Source organism: Rhagoletis zephyria, unplaced genomic scaffold (genome assembly GCF_001687245.7).
Source record: "Rhagoletis zephyria isolate East Lansing unplaced genomic scaffold, Rhagoletis_zephyria_1.1 Rzeph_scaffold_00057, whole genome shotgun sequence".
Classification (NCBI taxonomy): Eukaryota; Metazoa; Arthropoda; class Insecta; order Diptera; family Tephritidae; genus Rhagoletis; species Rhagoletis zephyria.
The window spans coordinates 317,574-336,711 of NW_016157141.1; the positions used below are offsets into that span (position 1 = coordinate 317,574).

Below are 19,138 nucleotides of genomic sequence, written 5' to 3' on the forward strand. Positions count from 1 at the left end.
ACAGTTACAACAGCCTTGTGTGTTCTAGGCCCAGTCGATGTTGGTCAGCTTAAATTTTCTGTCAATAGCTCCACAGACTCTTTCTTTGGCCACACTGGCATTGAAATAGTCAATCCGGATTTTTTACCGTGATGGAGAAAGCGCGAATAGAAGCGATCTTTGGTCACTTCGCCCTTGTCTACCGTTATGGCGCACAGTAATATTTGATTCCCAATTCGTGCCCATAAATCCAAAAAATAAAGTATAGATTTCGGGGTTTTATTCTCCTGGGTTGGATAAAATGACATTTCGGCTATCAAAATATTTCCAAGACAGGTCCCGAGCTTTTGCACCTCTTCGTATGGTCAGTGTGAAAGTGTTAGCAGCGCTAAAGTTTAAAAGAACGCCAAAAGCCATAGGGGTGATCGATTTTAATTTTGCAATATGGGTTTTTCTCCTACAGGTCAGTTGTATATAAGGTATAATTAAACTTTGTTTTTTATAAGTTCATTTAATTAGGATTTAATGAAATATTCAAGTGAATTTTTTAATAAAAACAGTTTAAAGAAAAAGTCATAAGTAATATTCTCCATGTTTCGGCAATATAAAATTTATGTTTATTTCAAGATAATTATATTTTGGACTATAATACTGAATATTAAATCTCACCGTGTCCGACCTTTTGTTGAAGACGCGATTTGTACCCCAATAATATTTTAGGTTGTTCCGAATATGATTTTTTTAATTAGTTTTTTCAACAAATTTCATGCATGTAAGATACACGTAAACATGATTGATATATTATTCAATAGCATTTTTATTTAAGAATTTTGAATACAAACACTTTTATTTTAATTTCAGGCGCCATATTAGGTCGGCCATTTTGTTTTTTGTTATTTTGACTTCAGATTCGAATTCAGCGACCTCAAAAACCCCTGTAACCCTGAATTAATGTGAATATACTAGTTTTTTGAATTATGGGCACAAAATGGGTATCAAATATCATTGTGGGGCGTGGGCGTAAATGATGAACGAGATGTTGAATAATATCGCTTTGAGAGTACTTAGCGACCGCTTTTGAACTTCTTTATATGTATGCCAGACGTCGCAAGCTCTTACGCTTTCCTTGGCTTGCACCGTCCAAAGCGTTTCCAGTATGGTGGTGATATCAGCCTTACTCTTCGCGAGGACTTCAACCACCAGGCCATAGGCAAATTTCCAATTAAGTGTTCGGGTATACCAGTTGCCGTGGTTGTTGTCAAAAGAAGGGGGTCTCAGCTGAGTAAATTTCCCTTTTCGTTTGGTATTGGGTTTTTTATAGCGGCTCTCAAGCCCACGTATATACAGGGAGTACACGTATATATAGCGAGGCACTCGCTGCAAGACAGACAATCGCTTGCATCCACACCTCATGGACGCTGCAAACTTTAGAGGACCTTTAAACAGAATAATCCGTGATCCAAGGCTCCACGCGGAATTGAAGGTCAAAACGAAGTTATAGTAAGGTCGGGCCACGCGATGAGCGGCAAAGCGGCGAGCCATACAGAAATGCCGCTTAGCCGCTCAGAAATGCCGCTCAGTGCGTGGCTACTTCAATGGCATTTCATATGTTTTAAGTTGAAGCCGCTCAGCCGCTTTGTCGGTCAGTACGTGGCCTCGGCCTAAGAAGGTTGAGAATAATGCGGATTATTCATTATCGAAATTAAGTCGACTCTAAAGCTAGTTGCAGCTTTTTCTAGGGATATTCCAATGAAAATTATTTCGAAACGCTGCAACTCAATTTATTTTGACTGTTAATATGTCCCATAGCCTTTAAAATCTCGCTAAATAAATCCTATCAGAAAAAGGATTTTATCCAACAAAATATCCACTCACCATCTCTTTGCGGCTATAGGCATTCACCGAGCGGCTATACTAAAAAAAAGTATTAGCGACTCTGCACAAAAATTTCATCATTAGGCCTGCGGTGGAGCTAACTTCAGCGCTACTGCACCTATCGCATGATTTAGTTACCTTTATACTACTGCTTTGCATTGCATACTTCATGGCGCCGAGATATTTTTTTTTGGTGCAAAATATCAGCATAAAGCCACAAATAAGGTGTGTAGCTTCCAGAGCAAATATCATAAAACAATAAGAAAGGAGATAACTGATGAAAATACAAACAACAATAACAACAACAAATTTTCACATAGTTTCCTACTTGCCAGCCACATTTTTATCTAGTATTCATGGCTGCGCCGGCAACTTCCGGTTAATGTGCGAGCATGTCTGTATATCTCCAAACCATTATGTGTTAGTGTGTGTGTGACACCTGTCAACCAATGAGCAGTGTTGCCAGGTTCACGATTTGGTAGTAATTTTAACGATTTTTTACTGCCATGACGATTTGACGATTTTTGTGGCTCAATGGCGTTTTGTGTTTGTGTGCAAATTTGGCTGGTTCTCAACTTTGAAGATAGATATACAGACAACTAAATATTGCAGTGTAAACAGTTTACCATTTGTTCTAATACATAATTGTCGTATCGAAATTATATCATGTGGCAGCACTAATACCTTGTATTTATCGATAAGTAGTTTTCTTCTTTGTTTCATCACTATTTGCGTAGCTTTAGGCGGTCAAATTCATAATTTTTGCGTTTTCACGTTTTGTTCTGGTGCATTTTTTATGGAGTTAAGCGAATTATGAATAAGTTATTTAGCAAAACTTGTAAGTATGAACAGTTTTTAATGCACATAGTTAAGTTGCAGTCAAAAAAAAAAAATTAAGAAGATATGTGATCTTATTGCAATTAAAACTATTTTTTTTAAAGTAACGCGAACAGCTTCTCATAAAAAATACAATCGCCGTTCGGAGTCGGCGTAAAACTGCTGGCCCGTCCCCTTCGTGTGACAACATCAAGGCGCACGCCACAAATTGGAAGAGAAGGTCGGCTAAACACTAAGCGTCAATATATTATTATTATTATTATTATTATGCGAATTTCAAAACTTCGTTAAAAAGTTAAACTCTACTTTTTACGTATGGAAAACAAAAGCTAGAATAAATTAAAACAAAAAACCAAAATAGCTTCCTGGTTCTGTTTATTAAAATTGTTTATACATTGACGTTTTTTACAAGCAAATGACGTTTTTTGAGAACCAAAGTGACGATTTCCCTCTTCAATGACCTGGCAACACTGCAAATGAGGTCAACAACTCAAATACAAATTGTTAGCATGTTGGATGAATGTATGTATGTACCGAAAGGTAGTTGCTTTTGTGGTAACTACATATGTATGACGTGTTGCATGCTACATGTTGCACATTGCATGTCGTCTACATATCTGCTACCTACATACATACTATGGAGTTGTATTGTCATTCGATTGCCTATGGCAAGTTAGTAGTAGCGGAGAATCCCTTTTGTTTATTTGCTATAGAACATTGCTTGTTGCTGTTACTGTTGTTGGTGCTGTTTTTGTCAACGTTGCCACTGATAGTTAGACATTGCTGGCTGTTTAGCTGCTTTGATAGATTCATTACAGGCATGTTTGCCTACGCTGCGCTTCGCCTGCGGTCTATTTGACGAAATCTCGCTTTGTTGTTGTTCGTCGCTATGACGAGGTCGGGCGAGCTGACTAATGGGAGCAAAGAGCAGACGAAGCAGGAAGATGAGGAGTGATAGAAAGCGCACTCCCAAAGCAATCTTAGCGCTAGCGGTTTTCCTACACTTTTCGTTCCTGCCACTTATGCGGTTGAATAGTCAACATACATAAGTAGTACACGTACACATACATACATATGTATACATACCAGCAAACATGCATGCTTTCATAAAAGTTTTCGAGCTCCCTACTCCATAAAACTTAGTATTTACGCTGCTAGCCTCGAGTCCTAACCTCCTATCTTCGTCGTTAATACCTCAACCAACATCAGGCTGTGCGGCGGTGGTGGTGGTGGTGGTGTTGTCGGTCGTCGTAGCAATGCTTTGTATGTAGTGACCAACAACCGCAGCAAGCAAAAGGCGGAAGTATATTTCCCATACGTAATTTCTGCTAATTTGCATTTAGATTGTGGCACTGTTCCAGTTCTACTAAATTTTCATACTTCTCCTTCTCCTCTATTTACAGCTACATGCGCTTGCTAGCAACTCCACTTTACTTCAACTTCTATTAGCGCCAACGCGCGCGTGAGTTGCTCCATTTCTCTGTTAATTTAACGTTGCAGCGCGCCTAGAAGTATGCACATAGATATGTATGTGAGCGCTTGTATACATCTATGAGGTACACTCGTATACTTCCTTGTATAAATTGGGGCGCTGTAGCGCTTGATTACGCCGGCTCCTCGTTTATTTATGAGACTGAACTGTGGTAACCAAGCAATGAATGCAAAAAAGGGGCATAATAAGGATGTAGAGGCAAGCGCGTTGTTTGGCTAATAAATACAAACATATACATATATTTATACAGTTGCAATTAGAATCTGCACATACATACATATGTATGTGTAAATATATTAGCAAGCACATTTAAATTTAAATTAACATGAATGCTAAAAGGCGTCGGAAATTAAAGGACGAAAATATGTGAATAGGTTTCTAGCAAAAATAAAAAGCTGGCCTCTAACTGTGAACATAAAAAAGTAAAATTTGCTTATCACAAAAAAATTGCAATTCTTTCTTTAGGCGTTTACAGAAAGCAAAGCTAAGACCCAAAAAGTCCCGAAATACCCAAAAAATTGCGGAAAAGCTCCATAAAATATCGAAATCGCGATTTATTTAATTTTAGTGAATGCAAAAAAAAAATCAAAAGCGAAAATAAATTTACTTTCCTGAAATTATATTTAAAAATTTTTGTTGAGCTTAAGGCCTTTATCCGCTTATTTAGTCAAAATGACATTTAGAGTGTTAAAATTTTCTACAGACCTACTAAACAGAGAGTTTGAACAAGCGGTCATCGCAGAAACTAAAAATTTCATATAAATTTATAACAAGAAAATTCCCAACTTTCGATTAAGCCGTATAACACACTCATTAGCGCACACAAGAGGTGCGTTTTAGGGTTTGAATGAATGTGACTAGTGGTAAACTGAAAATAACTCTATTTTACCCTTGTGCAGTCAAAGGTGCATTTTATCCAAAATACTTAATCTTCACGAACGATGTTTTTGTGTTGTAAAATATGAATTATACGCGTTTGTTTTAAATAAAAACTAGGTTTATAAAATCTTCATAAAAAAAAAAAATATTTTAAGGTGTGACTCGTGGGACACCTCCTTGTGACTGGTGTAAAGTAATTATGCATGAAATAAAAGTTTACAACTTCTTTTTATTTTTTTAATATTTTTCCACAGGTTAATGAAATGAAGTCATTTAGAAGAGGTTACTACTGAAATATTAAAACAATTAGGCAATCGTAAAAAATGGAAAACCAGAAACCATAAATCGAGAAAAATTAACATTAAAACTCTTTTTTAACATTTTTTATTGCTTTTTAATAGAGGGCTGCATGAATTCATTCAAACTTCTATCCAAACAGAGTACAATAGATTTGAATATTTTACTTCACATACAAAACACTCAGCGTTTGGAATTTTGTAAGCTATAATATACATTTTGTTTTATATTTTCTACCTTCAAATGGAAGAATGTGAATGAATGAATAGAAAACATTCAAATCATTCAAACTCATTTCGGTAAAAGTTTTTTTCTACAAACAAGTTTTTTCGTATATAATAGGAGCGCAGCAATACATACATACATACATATGTATGTTTGCACATATGTGCATAGAAAAAATATTTTTGGATATTCATACAAAAAATTGTCATTTATTTCAATTAAATTTATTTTCACTTTGTTTGAATATTGTATTGTCGACACAAACATCAGAACAGCTATTCACTCAAATCCAAAAAAATTTGAAGCCAAAATCATTCATTCGTTTTGTATATGAATAATTCATAAGCTGTGTTGAATGCATTCATGCAGCCCTCTACTTTTTAAAGTTGAGCGCATCTTGTGTTTATAGAAGTTTTTATTAAACAAGTCATTTTTAAGCAAGAAACACAACCGACTTCAATTCTCATATACAAATTTAAGAGTACCGTTAATTTTTTCATGATCCAATGATCGGATGTAAAACAAATTACGGGACGACCCATAAGATACCATCTTTCCGATAAAGAAGGAATTATTGAAATCGGTTAACGTGGTCCAAAGTTATGCGGTGGCATACATAAAAGAAGAAAAAATACAGTACCACAGTGAGGTGTTGAGTTCTTATGCAGAACATGGTGCATGATGAATGACTCTAATTTAATTGTATTCAGCTTAATCCATAGGTTGGGCGATCCCGGGATCTATCGCATATAAGGCCTTATGCTCGGTATGGAGGCCAGAAACCCAGCAACAACGAACGGATTGGGTTTAATCCGGTTATTGGCCGGATGCCAAATCTTGGAAAATACTCGAGGGGGAAGGATCGGCATTCACCACCGTTTTGTAAATTTTAAATTCGATTTTGAATTTTGTATGCTGTGTAAAATGACGAAGAGCAAAACCACCGGCTCCGTAAGAATTATAAAAGACCGCTCCGAGCCGTTCGATACCAAACGAGGCTTCGCGAAAGACGACTCTTTATAGTTCGACATCTAAAATATAATACCATTTGAGAAGAAAATAAAAGCCAGAGAACTAAACCGCTCAGGAACAATTGCTGGCGTATCAATTTCATCGGTCCAAAAACCCGATCTGTTTTTTCTGCCTTTTCTATGTTGGATATGGAAGCAAAGCGAATGGGTCAATAGAAGAAGTAATTGAAGGATACGAGTATGTGGCGCAGGAGTTTGAAATCTCTAATGGACGGTTCTGGGGTTAAGTTTCGAATGCTTTGCCTCTTAAAAAAAATAAAAATAAACCCATGTGCACTATATATGTACATATGTATATAGCCAGGGGCGCACCCAGGAATATATTTTAGGGGGGGTTTTATATTTCTGAAGATATATCACCGGAAAATACTGAAAATTTGCTTGATAATACGCTCTTTAAAATACATTTATGCAAGTTTTATGTACAGTATGTAATAAATAATAAACGTTTTAAAATTCATAAACTGCACTTTATTTACATAAGATTAACAGAACTCAAACACTTTTAACCGACTTCAAAAAAGGGGAGGTTATCAATTCGCCGGAATATATAACTTTTTTACCACGTGAACCGATTTCAATAATCCTTTTTTTATTGGAAAGATGGTACCTCAAGGGTCGTCCCGTAATTTGGTTTAGAGATCCGATGATTGGATCATGAAGAAATTAACGGTACCCCTAAATTTGTATATGAGAATTGAAGTCGGTTGTGTTCTTTCCTTAAAAACTACTTATTTAATAAAAAGTTCTATAAACTCAAGATGCGCTCAACTTTCAAAAGTACGTAATAAAAAATTTTAAAAGAGTCAGTAAAAATAAATTTATTGATTCCATGAATTTTTGCACTTTTATGTTCATTTTTTCGATTTCTGGTTTCTGGTTTTCGATAGATGGTAATTTTTCACGATTGCTAAATTTTTTTAATATTTCGAGTTCCGAAAAAATTAACTGAACTCTCAAGAAAAACAAAAAATTCATATAAAACGATGGACGAGAAACGGAAAAGAAATTTTCTTCTACCAAATTTTCATAAATCAGTTTGCAGCTCTCAAGAAAAAAATGCTCGTATATTTATTTCCACATGAAAATTTACAGCAAAAGCAAAGCGCCTTTTCAAGCAACAGAATTTATAATAAATATTTCTTATAATTTCCTTGAGAGCTGGATTCTTAGCTTTAAGATACAGTTTGTATTTGAGGTTATTAGCTTTAGGGGTGGTTTGAACCCCAAAACCCACCCCTTTTATGCGCTAATGTATATAGCGAAGAATAACACCAAAAATTGCTTGAGTGCGTTAATCGATATTTATTAAACTTGCATAAAATGACTTCTTAGTATAATAAAATATTTACTTTTTCAATTTGGAGCAGATTTTTATGTCAGAGGGAAAAGCTTTAAAGACCGAAACCAAAACATCTACAGCGGTCTTAGTGCAATCTGCATAGACACCTGGGGTGGATGGCACTTTCTTCGCTAATGAAACTGTTTTGGCGACCTGTTTCTTTAGTGTAATCAATTTATTCAACAATTTGGAAAAGCATTTGGATGGTGTCTTCTTATTGCCGACTGCTTCATCATCTACGGCCTCATTGTTGCAAACTTTGCTATTCAAATTGATGATCTCATCGCAGGTTGTAACGACTGCTTGGACTTGTTTTATAAGCGCCGTTACGCTCTTTACAGCGCCGACATTGCAATTGTTAATGTCGCTCAAAAAGTCTACCGCCGCAGCTTGAATGCTGAGTACTTCTTTGATGGTACAATTAACGCCTTTCAGAGTACGCAAGCACGCTTTGAGTGTAAAGTAAAAGAAACCAAAAATACTGAATGCTTCCTCTTCGGCGAGTGCATCAGCATAGTCCAAAGGAGTGAATTCCTGGAGCTCCTCACTGTCGAAAGCAGAATCAATGTTGGCCTAAGAATAAAGAGTAAAAGAAAAATGATGTCTAAGGATTTCAGCGCAAGCTTCTGAGTTTTTATACTCACCGAGGCGACTGCTAGGCTCAGCCCAAAGATAAACGCGAGCACAGCTACTTTCATTTTAATACTTCTACTGGTTAGTCTGCTTTGTTATGGCTGACAGTGGCACGCTACACGCTTTTATACCAAATGAAAGTTCTAGGCTACTGGTGCTAAACAAACCACAATTTAAAGATTACGTTCGGTATAATTGTGTACTGATAACATTAATTTTTATCAATATAATTAATTAGTTGGGTCTTAAGAGAAGCTACTCAAGTTCAACCGTTAATATTTGGTATAAGAAGGCATGTGTTTTTATCAAAAAGATTATTAACCTCCATTTAAGTAGTTAAAAGCCAGCTGAAAAAGCCCTGCATTAGGTCGCAAAGTGAAGGTGCTGGCATAAAAAAATTAGCTTGCCAGACAAAAGAAAGTGGGTCAATGTGCCAAATAGTCCACGGTGCGGGGATTCATGTTCACTTAAGATAATGGGCCATCAGTAGGCTTTTTGATATCTAGAGGAATTTGGAGAGAATAAAAAATGTTTTTCGCAATGAAAGCTTTGGGTTTATTTTTAATTCTAATAAATATTCACGTATGAAAGTACATAAGTACCCAGTGGGAAAATGCAATGTATCAAAAAAAATAATCAGTTAAACGACCCTTTTCACATTCGAGAAGTGGGTCATTAAATTTTGCATTACCTAGTATCGAGAAATGAATGTGATTTAATATGAAATGTTTGGGACTTTTTGGATACATTAGAATGCGGATTATATAGTTGACAGTAATAGAATCGAGAACTGATAAGAAATACATTACACTATTTATCACGCATGTAATACATTACTACCTTTCCGACTGGGTACGTTAGTATGTTCTAAAGACTCAAATTTAGACCAGTTAGAAAAAATACTAGTTCATTAACTAGTATGTGCCTACCAGTTCGACAATTTCGAAGAACTTAGGCGATCAGCGACATCTGCCTTTGAATTGCCAAAGCCAAAAATAAAACGCAATTAATTGCTTTTCTTACAAATGTCGGCTGTGGCGTCACGTGAAGACTACTGGTTCTGGTTCTGAAATCGCAGGTTCGAGGCCGCTTGGAGGTGGTTAAGATTTTTAAAGTTAAATAAATGTAAGTAAAAATAATTTATTCAATTTATAAATAAATAACAAATTTGAAAATCTAATTGCATTGCAAAAAAACATTTAGGAAGAAATGCTTGTGCTATAAAAACAAAGAAATTAAACAAAAATATTTTTTTTATTAAATTTAAAAATTACAATAAACAGCCTAAACAAAAAAATTTATAAAAAATGAAAATAAAATAAAAAATAGAAAATAAAAAAATTTTTCCTGCGCCAGGATTTGAACCTGGGACCTCAGGCTTACCAGACGAGTGCTTTACTCTGTCGGCCATTGTGACTGCTGGAGCGTCGCGAGCAAAAAGGCACACTTTTGCTTTTCACGGGGCATGAATTGGCAGACTATCTCATCAACTGGTATGATGCTACTAGTATTTATACTAGTAGATGCTGATGCATAGCCTGACAATTGACATCTCGTAGGACATCGCAATGTTAAAAATACCAGTCGCTAACATTGAAAAAGGATAGAACGTGAACTAGTTCGGCTGAAACGCAAACCGGTAGAATTCTAGTTCACAACTAGTAGCTTTCCCTGCAGGGTGCTCTTACTACTTCTCACTGGAATTCGTTCACTGTGCGATTGCAATCCAAGCGGTAAGGCACAAAAGCACCTCAGACCCTTATTACAGCAGTCGTATGGAGGAAAGCCTGGCGGAATGATCTCAACCACTACTACTCAGCTTCCTAGTCTTCTTTTAGTCTCAGATCTACTTCACTCAAAACGAAAACTCGAGAATAGGTACTGACCTCTGGCGGAACTCTTGCGCCAGCACGCAACATTTTTCCACCAATAAAATTTTTCTCTTTGCATTTTTTCTTGCCTTTGTTGAAGAAAACCCAAATTATCTTTGTATAATGCTAGAGGTAGTCCAATAAATGATATACTCAAAATATGGTATTTCAACTACATATACATTATTTCACAGGAGGAGCAAAAAACCATAACACAAAAGCCAAAAATAACTGGAAATGTCGCGGATCTCAAAATTTGAGTTCTTTAAAAACGAGTATATTAAACATGTTTTGGAATGTAATAGGTAGCTTTCAGATTTATCTTGTGTAGTGCGGTTTTTTTTTGCTTCAAAATTACTATTTTCAAATATTAAACCAAAAAACTAAACATTTACTGGAAGTGGAAATATCATATTCTGATTAGACAATTCTTATTCATACGTTAGACTGTACCAGAAAAAAAGTTCGCTGTAAACCCCTGAGTCCAAAGTATTTTTGGAAGGCAATTAAAAATGTATTTATTTTTCTACCCATTGTAGGGGTCGCCTTTTACATTTTAACCATACCCTCGTTATTTACAGTCTGAGCTTAAAGTATTATATATCGATGTTCTTCTTTTGGGGAGGCAATTTTTTTGTATCAAAATTCTTTGACCCCATTTCAGTACTTACCCACCAGATCTCCGATATTATCACCATAACGTACCACCAAAATCATCAAAAATCATTGAAATTTTGCTAGGAAAGTATTTCTTTTATTCCAGTAGAACTATTTTAAAAAAATTGTATTGCCGAATGTAGACGTCACCGAGAAATTTAAAGAAAAAACCCTAAGTTCGGCCAAAAATTTATCTTTTCGAAATTCACTTGCAAAAATACGTCACACTCTGTGGTGTACATATATGTACAATGTACGCAGATAAGTGTGACAATTTCCGTTAATCATGATTTAATATAATCTGATTAAACATATAATCGTAACCGTGTTTAAAAAAAAATAATTTTTAATCATTAACCCTTAATTTGATTAAGTAGGTTTGGTGATTAATCAATTTATACTGGAATTGTTTTTTGCACACAAGGTCAGTTAATCGGGTATAGCTAAGTCGGTGTCCCTCATAAATCTAAGCAATTTAGTGTGCATTTTGATTGTGATCTATTACCAACAGACGTTATGCTAAATCACTGCCTAATGAAAATGCACGCAGAAAGGACAGAATTTTCAACAAACGACTCTTGAAAAAGCTGCTTCGATGAGAAGGAAATCGAAAGCGTCGAGCACTTTCCTGCCACTGTTCGGAATTGACTGCACTCAGGCAACGTTATCTTCATAAATACTTTTCGGACAGTCCTTCAGACTGAAGCTTGTTAAAAACTTGTGATCTTCTAGGTATGTGATCGGCATCGTGTAAGGACGGTGTAATGAAGGACCCACTCTAACCGACGCACTGGGTATTATGTCGCCTTTTTCCAATAAGAGGCCTCTGTAATATTCAGTAAAAAAAAAGTAAATAATCGCGAAGAGAAAACGCCGGACATAGTGGTGTTCGGCGTATCACTTGATGAATTAAAGATTTTTGGATCATCCGATGAGACTAGTGCCATTACGCGCCTGAATTTTGAAAAATGTAGTTCCGGTACTTTAAACAAGCCAAGTCACAGAAACATTAGAAAATGAGTTCGTTTCCACATGTTTAAAACTGTCTACAGAGACAGAATACTTCCAATGGTAAGACATTTGGAAGTACATATTTATTCCAAATGCTCATCCGACTCGATCAGACAGAGACTCAACTCTTATGCAGTCAAAGTTCTGGGTTTTAAAAACTCGTGAAGCAATGTCTTTCCGACATTAATTCAAAAGACTGAGCGTATTTTGAAAAACGTTTTGTTAATGTGTCAGTAAAAGAGTCTGCATTAAGGCGAATTCAATTACTCCAAATTTCTTGCGCATTTCAAGCAGCTGGCTGCGTTTTCATTACCTTTTTGCTAGATTGAAAATAACTTCTTCTCATATTCATAAAATGCACCAAGAAAACTTATTAAGACTACTGCGAACTTAGCTTAATTGCCTTTCGCAATCAAAGCACAAAAGTATGCAACGAAAGAGATTGTGCCGAAATCGACGGAAATGAGTTTTTAATTGTCTGTGAGCGTCAAAGCGATTCACGCTATAATTCTGAGATTACCCGATATGAAATGTGCTGGGAATTTTGTGGTGTTCAAAAGTTTGAAACAAAAGATAAAGATGGCACAACTTTAGGCGCGCTAGAGTGTGAGAGAGTGCATGTGAAAATGAGGGTAGAAGGCAAATTAAAAAGTTTATAAAATACCTAATCGCATAGTAGACGATGTGAACTGCAAGAGCAAAAAGAGTTGAGTTTTGAGAAAATTAAAATAAAATTTAAGGAAAGGAGATTTGAATAGCGAGATGGGTTACACTTAACGCTAGAATGGCTGGCAGAGTTTTAGGCAGGCAAGGCAAGCACAGATACTACCTAATCCAACGCGGTACAACTGCCAACGCGATGTAGGCATGCAGCGCTCGTTAAAGCTAAGACATCGCGCACCACAAGCAGCCGCCAGCTTTTACTTCATTAAACGTTTAGTGCCACTTACGCTTAAAGTTGTGTAAAGCGCTTTTGGCTTGCCAATGGGATGAGTTGAGTGCGCAGCCACTGACAGCGCGCTGCGTTACGGCTGAATGCTTGGCGCGCTGAAGCATATCAGCAGTCGCGCACGCGGTGCCCACGCTTGTTGCAGCAAATGTTGCGCGCTAAATTTCCGCTTGTATAGTTTCCCAAACAGTTACACTCCTTCTGCACGCGCCGTCTTTCGTTTCAAACTTTACCAAGCACCGCTGCCACTCGTGTTACCAGCACGAGCTCTGTTGTTCTTGCCGCAGTGCTATCGCGCGTAAGGTAACATAATTTCTCGTGCAAATATTTAACATGATGGCGCAACATTTAAATGTGCCGCTTCCGTTGTTCGCTCTGGGGGCCTGTGGCGCCGGTGCGCAGCTCAGCGACACTCGCGAAACCACGCTGCATACACATTGTTTTTGTTGTTCTTGCCATGTTATTGTTGCAGGTAATCAAATTTTCTCAAGCGTAACAAAACAGTTATGCAAATATGTACGCGCCCCCAGAAAGAAAATAAAAAACAACAAACAAAAATACAAGCAGCCTGTGGTCGTGTGGCTGTGGCTGTAGCGCGCTGAGTATATTTGTGGCAAAACGACTTGTTGTACAGCAACAATGCGTACAACTAGAAAATCAACAGTCGTCTGCGTAAATAAGCGCCAAGTTGATGTGAGTTTTATTTGCCCTTGCGTGGGGAATGTGTGCGCCCATATGTGTGCATATGTGTGGGAATTTTTACTAGATTCGCTGCCGCCGCGGTGAGTGCCTAACGTGGCGTATGTGTAATAATATTTTCCTTTCATGATATTTGCAACTTTTAACTCAGCGGCTGCCGAACGAAGGAAGAGCGAGTTTTTGGTATGTATGTATGCAATATAACAGTGTGTGCCAACAGCGGAAGGGTGTGCGAGGCGACAAGACGCCGCAGTTGTTAAGCAGTTAAGGCAGTGTTAACACAGCTTGAGAAGCATGTTTTCTTATTTGCATTTGAGTTTGAATTTATTCTGTGTGTACCTAAAATGTTTACCACTTCATAAGCTTGGTACGAGTATATACTTAAGTAGTATTTGAATATACAGCGGTGGCTATGGAAAATGGGGGGGCGGGAGAGGGGGTGAATACATATTAATACAAATACAAAGCGATAGCAATTCCACTTTCGATAATATGCGTTCAAAATGCAAAACTGCAACGATATGTGTGGTGCTTTTGGTATCGATAGTGACAAGCGATAAGTCTAGGTTAGTTTATGCTGACTAGCGTGGCATAAATAGGACCACTAAGGTCCACAGCGTTGCAGAAAGTACTAGGATCAGATAAATATATTCTGCGACCAGGCGCAGTATTGAAAAAGATAGTAGTTGTCTCGGTGAGGTCAGTTTTCCAGCGCAGCTAAGCCTGCAAATGGGCCCTAAATCACGGAAACCTAATCCAGGCCTTGTGGTACGAATGCCTTCGTTTTCGCTTTGTGCTCTCTAAGTTTACGTCCATATGTCACAAAGTGGTACACAATTGGTCAAAAGTACTCCAATTTTCTCTTTTCTCGACCAGACAGACTTTAGGGTACCCATTCGAGCCACTTCAACCGCTACATAGTTTTTTTAATATAACTATGGCTCACATAAGGCTTATAAGTGAATAATAAGGCGCAATTAGGCAACTCAATCCAACAAAAAAGGTATCCGTGGGATCAGTAATTCCAATCCCGTGGCATTATGGGCGAATTATTGCCTCATTGTCGGTTGATTATTATGATCAGAGGAGGTATTTAGCTTAGCGACACCACTGAGTTGGGAAGATAACCGGCTGCTTTCTTAACGGAGCTACTTCTCCCAGGAAACCATGGCAGTTATGTGGAAGCCTTAAGTAGAAGTTGATGGAGTGTTGCCAACAAAAGATCTCTCCGTTAACCTTTGCTTCAAGCTGCGACTCATCCTTGCAAAGCTTCACTAACTAGTGTTCGCACAGCGATTGAAATTCAACCACTAAAAAATTTAGAGGAATTGAGGTGAGTTAAGGTGAGTTGAGTTGAGTTGAGTTGAGTTGAGTTGAGTTGAGTTGAGTTGAGTTGAGTTGAGTTGAGTTGAGTTGAGTTGAGTTGAGTTGAGTTGAGTTGAGTTGAGTTGAGTTGAGTTGAGTTGAGTTGAGTTGAGTTGAGTTGAGTTGAGTTGAGTTGAGTTGAGTTGAGTTGAGTTGAGTTGAGTTGAGTTGAGTTGAGTTGAGTTGAGTTGAGTTGAGTTGAGTTGAGTTGAGTTGAGTTGAGTTGAGTTGAGTTGAGTTGAGTTGAGTTGAGTTGAGTTGAGTTGAGTTGAGTTGAGTTGAGTTGAGTTGAGTTGAGTTGAGTTGAGTTGAGTTGAGTTGAGTTGAGTTGAGTTGAGTTGAGTTGAGTTGAGTTGAGTTGAGTTGAGTTGAGTTGAGTTGAGTTGAGTTGAGTTGAGTTGAGTTGAGTTGAGTTGAGTTGAGTTGAGTTGAGTTGAGTTGAGTTGAGTTGAGTTGAGTTGAGTTGAGTTGAGTTGAGTTGAGTTGAGTTGAGTTGAGTTGAGTTGAGTTGAGTTGAGTTGAGTTGAGTTGAGTTGAGTTGAGTTGAGTTGAGTTGAGTTGAGTTGAGTTGAGTTGAGTTGAGTTGAGTTGAGTTGAGTTGAGTTGAGTTGAGTTGAGTTGAGTTGAGTTGAGTTGAGTTGAGTTGAGTTGAGTTGAGTTGAGTTGAGTTGAGTTGAGTTGAGTTGAGTTGAGTTGAGTTGAGTTGAGTTGAGTTGAGTTGAGTTGAGTTGAGTTGAGTTGAGTTGAGTTGAGTTGAGTTGAGTTGAGTTGAGTTGAGTTGAGTTGAGTTGAGTTGAGTTGAGTTGAGTTGAGTTGAGTTGAGTTGAGTTGAGTTGAGTTGAGTTGAGTTGAGTTGAGTTGAGTTGATGAAGTGAAGTGAGTTTAATTTAGGTGAGCTTAGATAAGTCAAGGTGGGTAAGGGTAAGTTGGGTTGAGGTGAGTTGAAGTGAGGAGAGTTGAATCGAGTTGAGATAAAATGAGGTGAGTTGAGGTAAGGTGAGCTAAGATGAGTAATATGAACAGCATATTATAACATAACATAACACAACATAACAAAACATAACGTAGGACAGCATAACATAACATGGTATAACATAAAATAATATGGCACAGCACAACATAACATAACGTAGGATAGCACAACATAACATAGCATAACATAAATAACATAGCACAGCATAACATAACGTAGGATAGCATATCATAACATAACAAAAAATAACATAACATAGCATAACATAAAACAACCTAGCATAGCTTAACATAACATAACTTCGGATAACATAACATAAAGTAATATAGCATAATATAAAAGGACATAACCTACCATAAAGTAACATAACATAACCAGTTTTATCTTCTTTGCCTTTATCTTTATGTCCATCTTTAACCATTTCTTATCTTTATATTCTGCGCACAGTGTTATGCAAACTGAAAAGTACACCCGACCTGATGCAAAAATTCAAATCTGACATTGGGAGGCTAGTAACCATTCTTATTGGGCCGTTCGGAACTCATGCTCACAGGCTAAGCATTGCCTAGAGTAAACTATGTAGAAGCTGTAGGAAGCAAAACGACGAGGAATATCATATCACCTTCTTTGTAGATATACAGCTTTAATGATAATGCTAAAATATGACTCAAATGGCCACCATTAGTCGCAGCAGCGCCCTGATATATGTTGACCAAAATTTTAAATTTTTTTTCCTAAAACGTTTACATTTTTCATGCACACAATTCGTTTGTACCTAATTACCAAATGCTTCAAGCGTCTTAAATCAATTAGCAACACACCGGCGCTTGTGCTACCTCCGGTCTGTTGCCTATGCCACAATGCAACTGTGCAGTTCTTGCAAATTGCAAGTAACTGACCCAAAGCGGCAAATTACCAGCAGCCAACACCTGAGCGATGTCGTAGGTAGGGCCAACAACAGCAATTTATTGCCAACCACACCGTGTCACCGCCAGCCACCAGCCACTAGCCACCAGCCAACCAGTAGCCGCGCTCAGTTTCACAGAAAAGTGCACAAAAATAATTTCAGCAGCAGCAGCAGCAAGAGCAGCAAAAATGTTGCTAACTGCGTCTGAGCAACCGCATTCATTTATAATTAAATATAGGTACTGCTGCCGCGTGCAGGGGAAAGAAGTGAGTCAACACACCTGTAAGTTACGAGCTGTGTTTTTGGCGCCAGCCAGCCAGCCAGCTACTCTTGCTGCTGCTGCAAAAATGTACCAAAAAGTTGGCAAAAGAATTGAGCCAATTCATTATCGTGTCCGCTGTGGCCAAAGGGGCAATGACGACAACAACAGCAACAGCAATAACAAGCAAACTAATGGTAATAGCCGCAAAAGTGGCTATGGTCGTGCAACAGCTGCAGCTGACAGCTAGAGGTCGACGATGGTAAAGCAAGCGTAGACGGAGCCTACTTTATGACGCTGCACTGGTGCTACTCGCCTTGTGTATGAAGTGAGTGCTTGTATGAGTGCTTCAATCTGGCTATAGGCAATCTTGCTTTGGTATAGTTTAAGGCGTAATTACGCGATTTCTTAGTTCATTGTCTCATTTGTCTCCCTATCTTAGCGCCTATTTATCTTACAGCCACGCTGATAGCTCGTCTTTCTCCATTTCAATGCAGTTAAGCTCTTATGTGTGTGTTTTTGTCTGTGTGTGTTCAAGCAAGTGCACCTTTGTTCGCCTGGGCATTGTTGAAATGCTAATTACGTCCATCGCCTTCCTTCGAGTTTTAATTGTCTCCGTTGGGGAAGCAAAATCAGCATCCAGACATACATATGCATGTATGTGTTTGGCATTTAAGTCTTGCTGTGACAGCTTAGCATACGCGTACATATTTATGTACATACTGGAATCCATTAAAACACTCAAGTGCAGGTAGTATGTGCATAAGTGAGTTTGCGAAAGTACTTCCCGTTAGCAGCAATTTTTCGTTACGTCACTCTCGTCTATTGTGATTACCAATATTTTCTTTTATGGGTGTGAGTTCTACACATATGTATGTTAGCATGTGTAAGTGGGTTGTTATTTCTAATGCTTTATGGCAATGCTTTTACTTGCTGCAAGGTCCCGAGTTCGTACACATAGGACAGTGGTGTTGGTACAGTTAACGCACAGGTTCTAAATTTTTCTTAAACAAATTATAAAAGTGCCAAAAATTTATAATTGTGGAAAATTTTGCACCGCAACTGCTTTAGTGTTACTTGTCAGCTGTCAGCTTCCATCTGTCACTTGTCATCTGCAACAGTAATCCTGTGCTTACGGTCAGTCGAATTGAAATAAATAGAGTTCGTATTCTAATGTCCGAATATTTCAATAGGCATGCATTCATCGACATACACCGTTCTACGTTGCAGCTGAGGTGGTTTGATGAGAAGAAGCGAAAGCTCAGTGTACCCACCAATATGTGGCGTAGACCAAAACTCCGTACCATTGATCAGATATGTATATCCTTGAACTTTACCGCCTTTTTGGAAGTTTTCTGCTCCCTACTCAGCAACCATCACTTGGACCTACAGCCAGACACATGACCTTGGCTATAATCTATTACCGGCGCCCCAATGTGGAGAGTATAGCCGCAATTCCGGCAAAGCCTGCAGATTCAAGTCATTCCCTAATTATGTAAGTCCATGGGCTAATTTGAAATCTTAAAATATAAAAATATTCTTGAACAGGGTTACCCCCTTGCAAAAAATTGAAATACATTATTCTAATTAATAAAGTAAATATTTAAGTATTTATATGCAGATATCAATCGGTAGGTATATAGCTCCTTAAAAGTAGATTATTTTCTGAATACCTCAACACTGTGCCTGCGCCACCATGCCCCTAACAGACCTAATTCATTCGAATGACACCCACCACCTCGCCTCTTCACTCCCTTTTAAAAGCTGCAAATGTGCTTAAAAATCGTTGTGACAGGTGTAAATTGATATTGTTGGTGTTGTTGTTGTTATTATTGTTGCTGCTTCAGAGTATGGCTG

General features: G+C 37.8%; 1 protein-coding gene across 1 annotated transcript; it reads right to left on the reverse strand.

Annotated features, from left to right (window-relative positions):
- Nucleotides 1-7,906: 7,906 nt before the first annotated feature.
- Nucleotides 7,907-8,723, reverse strand: LOC108369369 (uncharacterized). Its single transcript, XM_017624466.1, has 2 exons — nucleotides 8,602-8,723; nucleotides 7,907-8,530 (listed from the first exon to the last, which is right to left on the reverse strand). The coding sequence occupies exons 1-2, from the start codon at nucleotides 8,653-8,655 to the stop codon at nucleotides 7,964-7,966; spliced, it is 621 nt and encodes a 206-aa protein (XP_017479955.1). The 5' UTR covers nucleotides 8,656-8,723; the 3' UTR covers nucleotides 7,907-7,963.
- Nucleotides 8,724-19,138: the final 10,415 nt, after the last annotated feature.